The sequence below is a fragment of the Condylura cristata genome, unplaced genomic scaffold (genome assembly GCF_000260355.1).
Source record: "Condylura cristata isolate star-nosed mole 26May11 unplaced genomic scaffold, ConCri1.0 scaffold00020, whole genome shotgun sequence".
Taxonomy (NCBI): domain Eukaryota; kingdom Metazoa; phylum Chordata; class Mammalia; order Eulipotyphla; family Talpidae; genus Condylura; species Condylura cristata.
In genome coordinates this window covers 39,347,741-39,353,012 of record NW_004567121.1, presented here as the reverse complement: position 1 = coordinate 39,353,012, position 5,272 = coordinate 39,347,741, and the positions used below count along the sequence as shown (strand labels likewise).

At 68.6% G+C, this 5,272-nt stretch overlaps 1 protein-coding gene across 1 annotated transcript in view; it reads right to left on the bottom strand.

Moving 5' to 3' along the window:
• The window catches only part of MYT1L (myelin transcription factor 1-like), a 40,295-nt gene that overhangs the window by 1,623 nt on the left and 33,400 nt on the right, over positions 1-5,272 (bottom strand). The window contains exons 9-10 of the mRNA XM_012727379.1: positions 1,538-2,105; positions 1,205-1,444 (exon numbers count right to left, since the gene is read on the bottom strand). Of these exons, the coding sequence (XP_012582833.1) occupies positions 1,205-1,444; positions 1,538-2,105 (808 nt within the window). The remainder of the gene's footprint in view (positions 1-1,204; positions 1,445-1,537; positions 2,106-5,272) is intronic.

Below are 5,272 nucleotides of genomic sequence, written 5' to 3'. Positions count from 1 at the left end.
CGGCGCGCCGTTCACGCACACTAGGGCGGACTCCCACGGGAGACAGTGGCCTGGCCCTTGCCAAGGCGGCCCAGGCAGTGGCGAGTCGGTGGCCAGACCCAGGTGTTTTACCCACTGGTGGACACGGAGAAAGAGAACAGGGCGGGCAGCACTGACGCGAGCGAACCCTAGAAAAATGACCGTAGGGGACGCAGGCACCGTGGCGGGCCAGCTCCAGAGCTGAGTCACTCGCAGGCCGCGAACCGTTTCGCCTCAGACACCACGAGAAAAATAGGAACAAGGAAAAGCCGCCGGGTGGAGGTTGCGGTTCCTTCCCGCCCTGCACGCGGCACGCGGCTGCTGGGTGACCACAGCTGGTCCCAGGTCACGGAAATGCGAGCTCCCGGGTGGAGACCCCCAGCCCGCAGTGCGCGGGCTTCAGCCCCAACGGTGCAAGCCCAGGGGGCCGCGCCCTGGAGGCAGGAGGGGGGCCCGGCCTCCTGAGGCCCGCAGCGCCGGCCCGCGCGGCCTGAGACCCTGCTGTGCCAAACGGACAGGGCAGGTCCGTCTGGACACGGCCAGTGCGTGAAGTGCCGAGGACACGCTTCCAGGACCCGCGGGCCCTAGCAGAGTGCGGGGTGGTCAGGACAGCAGCGGCCACAGCCTGGAGAGCCCGGCTGTGTGGTCGCATTCTCAGAGCCGCCGGCGGAGCCCGGTGATCTCCGGTGGGATCCCGCAGCCGGGGGCCAGCTGACCATCTAGCCGAAGTGGCCTTCTCCTTCCGAGGTGAAGGCGTCAGTCCCCACCAGGCCAGGGCGCCACCACACAGCACTCCTGACTGGGCCGCCCTCCGGCCCTGCCCCTCCGGCCCTGCCCCCTGCCAGCCGGCCTGGAAACTCCTCCCCCGGCCAGACCATCCTCCGTCCTCTGGGCCCTGTGCCCACTCGGACCTCAGGCTGTCTGGTCTGGTCACAGTCACCCCTGCACTGGGCTGTTTTGGGCTCTGATGCCATCTACCCCTCTGGGCGAGGCTCCCCTCCCGGCGTGGCTCTGAGTTTCCCCTGGGGGTCCTGGGCCATACCCCTCCCCCCCACACGTGATGGGTGGGGGGAAGGAGGCCAAGGCGAAGGGGCCTCCCGGCCTGGCCCAGACCCCAGACACACCGTAGCCCCGAAAGCGAACGCTGCCCTTAGAAGGACTGAGCCCAGGACAAGGCCGGGCGCACCCGCGGCCAGTCAGGGACGCTCGGGCGTGCTCGGGCGTGCTCGGGCGTCCGCTGGAACAGATCTGGGGTCTGGCTGTGGCGCGTGCGTGCTGCGGAGCTCGGCGGCCCCGTGGCCAGAGGAGCAGACGCCTGGGCAAATTCGAGGACGCCCGGCCGACTCAGGAGGGCGGGCAGCAGGTGCAGCGCGGGGTGAACCTGGGGGTCAGCCTGGGCGCCCCAGAGGGCGGACACCGCGTCGCTCTGGGCCACCGACGCCCTTCAGGCCTTGGGGGCGGGGCCACACCCCGCGGGGGTTCTCCCTAGAAGCCGGGTGAGGGGCCAAGCTGCACCCACCACCTGCCACCTGCAGGGGGCGCGCACGGCGCTCAGAACCCGGGGGGCGGAGACCTGCGAGGCCGCTGACTCCCCTTCGCCGGCCCGCGCGCGTCTCCCGCGGGGTGCGCCCTCGACCCGGGTTCTCAGGAAAGAATGACGGAGCCGCCGGCTGGGCCCCGGGACCGGCGCTCGGACAGAGGATGAGGCTGGTGCGGCAGGACCCGCAGAGAACAGGGCGGCGAGGGAGGGCGCGGGCGGGGCGGCCGCTACCTGGGTCCGGAGCTTGATCATGTCCGCTTCCATCTGGGAGTTGGACTCGTTCAGCTCCTTGATCTCCTCGTCCAGCTGCTTGATCTCCTCGTCGTTCTCGATGCCTGTGGACAGAGGCTCGTCAGCCGCGGCCCCCACAGCGCTGCTCTGCGCGTCTGCACTTGCGGGCCAGCGGCAGGGGCCACCGCCTGACTTAGACGACTGTGTGTCTCCCCTCAGTGCCCCCCACAGTGGCACCTCGCAGCAGGAAGGCGTGCCCTGAGCCCCGCCCCCCGACCCTGTCTCCCACCCCAGCTGCTCAGCTGGAGCTGGGGGTCTGGAGACCCAGGAACCAGCCTCTGGGGTGTGGACAGCCTGGCAGGCCCCTCTCCCGTTTCCCTCTGTCCCCGCCATGAGTCTGGGAACAGCGAGGCTCTGGGATGCCTCTGAGGGGTCCCTCCCCTCAGAAATTTAGACAGGCCCTGATTCAGCGACCCTGAGTACCGTCCAGCTAGTGACAGGAGGACAGATGTGACCGTCCCTAGGCGGCAGCGCAGGGCTTTCTGGGCATAGACACGAACTGACAAAATCACCCTCATTTTGAATGACGGAGAGTGAGCTGGAAGCGGCTCCCCTCATTGCAGGAGTGGGTGCTCGGCCTGCCCCGGCATGCCCCCCGCCTGCCCCCCAGCCCCCTGTGTGTCCCCCAGCCCCCCTGCCTGCTCCTCCTCCAGCATGAATCCATCTCTGGCTTGGGAGCCTCTGGCATGACCCTGTGCCTCAACCCCCCATATATGCATTCCGAGGGTCCCCGCGCTGGCGGGAGCTGGAGGATGACACTGCCCCTGACCCCAGCTGTTGCCCAAACCCAAGGCCTGGTCCCAGACCATCAACAACAGCAAGCCTCCCTTTTTATCAGTTGCACCCCAAAAGCGAGTAAGAGAGGATCAAGGACAGCCAAGAGCAGCCTTGGTGCGGCCCCTCGCCCCAGCCCACGGGACGCTGGCCCCACCCGTGTGACCCGCCTTCTAGGCGTGTGCTCAGCCCTCGGGGTCGGGTCCTTGGCCTGACCGGGCAACGCAGGGCTCCCCCAGATGAGAAGGTCCAGCGCAGAGAATCCGGCTCTGCCGGCAGTGGCACAGACCGGCTGTGCGGCTAGGCAGGGGTTCCCCGGGCCTCCCCAGGACAGCGAGTGCTGCGCAGGATCTGCGGAGGGTTCCCAGAGCCCGTCTCAGGGCTCCTGTTTGCCGCTGGACCCTTTGGGAGTCTTTCCCGGTGGCCCGCATCCTCCAGCCGAGCTTGCAGGGACTTTGATGACGTCCCCAGAGGAGCTGCCGCATCCAGGGGCTGCTTTGCCGGCTGAGGCTTCTGCGAGGGTGCCCCACGGTCTCCAGTCCCTTCACGATGGAGAGCCCATGCACGGACGACCCCAGGAGTCCCTCGGGCAAAGGCCCATGGGGCCTGAGTCAGGCAGCGCCCCAGCCCCACTGGCAGAGGACGAAGATCACGTGGCCCGCAGCCGGCGCGCTCCTCGGTTCTGCTGACCTGACCAGGGCCCGCAGAGCTGCGTGGCCAGGGCGCTCTGGGGTGTGTGGGCTCCCGCACGAACCCCAGTGTGTGCCCCCAAATGTCTTTCCAGTGAGTTTAAATAGTTACTGAATATGTACGCGTTACATATACTGTTCTGGAGAGTTGTGTGCTGCAGAACGCTGTAAGCTACTTCCCCGAAACCTGGGATCACAGGGGCGGGTTTATGGGAAGCAGCAATAAGGTCCCCAGTTCGCCGCTGCGAAAGCCGCGGCGCCAGAGCCCAGGGCTGCGGTCCACTTTCCATGCCAGCGTCATTTCAAATCCAATAAAAACCCGAGCCTGAGGTCCTGGGGCGGCAAGATGGTCTCAGCGGGAGGCGGACAGGAGACCCAGGTTTAGCTGTCTAGAGCCAGGGGCTGCACCTGTGCTCTGTCCCACCTACCCACCCAGTGCCCCAGGCCCCGCCCAGGCAGGCTCTGCCCCGCCCAGGCCCCGCCCAGGCAGGCTCTGCCCCGCCCAGGCCCCACCCACCCTGTTCTGCCCAGCCCCAGGCCCCGCCCCACCCGTGCTCGGGTCCATCCAGGCCCCGCCCCCACACTGTGGTGCACTTGCTCTGGGCTGCCGGAGGAGACTGGGGGTCGGGGGACGTTCGGGGAACCAGGCCACCATCAGGACTCTGCGCGTCGCGGGGTGTGTCTGGTGAGCACGTCCAGGGCTCAAGCTGAGCTGTGTTTCTGGACTGCGGCCGCAGGCGGGCGCGGGCTGCCCAGCTGGGCTCTCCTGAGCCTCCGCACCCGCCAGGACACGGGGGTGGGCTGCCGCGGCCGGGCAGCTTCCTTCCTCCTCCCGCCCTGCTGCCCGGAAGCAGAACGCAGAACCCGCACGCCCTGCCCGGGCACAGGTGTGGGACCGGCTGTCCCCAGATACGGGTGGCCATGGGGCAGGGAGGCTGCTACCGTCGGCCTACATCTCGGGGCCCACCGTGGCCATGTGCCCTGCCCGGGAGGCGGTCGCCTGTGAGGGGCGGGGCCAGGGCGCGCCAGGGGCTCTGCTCTGTGAGGCCATGTCAGTCCCTGCAGGGACACGGGTGGGGGTCCCCAGAGCCTCAGCTCCACTCCTGGGGGGGCGGTTCACAGTCCCTCGCAGGGTGAGATGGGGGCCAGTTTGTGCAACTGTACAAATTGCTCTGCTGCTAGTTTTGGGGTGCTATGAGCTGCAGTGTCTTTGCAAACACAACTGTGTCTAGGAGGACTGAGGGCTGGCGCGCTCACCTGTGCCCACACCTGTCCACATTCGCACCAACCCTGGCTTGTTCCCACCCTGGCCGGCCCCACACCCGCCCACGACTGCCCCCTCCTACGCCATGGCCTGTGCACGCCTGGGCCCACCCATAACTGCCCGTGCCTGTCCACACCCTGCCTGCCCACATGGCCCCTGCCCTCCTCTGTCCACTCCCTGCCTGCCCATGCCCGCTCCTGTCCACACCCCGCCCACCCACACCCACCAATGCTCCCCCAGTCCGTACCCTCGCCCGTCGGCCCCCAGGTCTGCCCGCGCGCGCCCACCCTGCCCAGAGCCCATCTGAGGTGTTGTGTCTAGAAACTCCCACGTGACGGTCTGTCCACTGCCAGCCCCGCGTCCCGCCAGGGTCCCACCGGGGCAGCGGTGGGCTTTCCCAGACTCCCGCCCCGGCCTGGCGGCAGACCATGCAGGAAGGGTCGCACCCTGCGGCAGGCGCTCGCGCCCGGGTCAGCGGGGGCAGGAGCCAGCGCAGGGAGCAGACGGGGCCCTGGTAAGGTCTTGTGTGGCGCTGGGGGCTTCTGGGGACCTTGGCCCGAAGCTGCTGGGGTGGGAGGCAGCCCTGGGCGAGGCAGCAGCCCGGGTGGAGGGAGGCGACACAACTGCTGCCGAGAGCTGTACAGCAGGCTCTGCCGCGTTGCAAGGGGGCCGGGGCGCAGGTGGGGGCCGACGGGG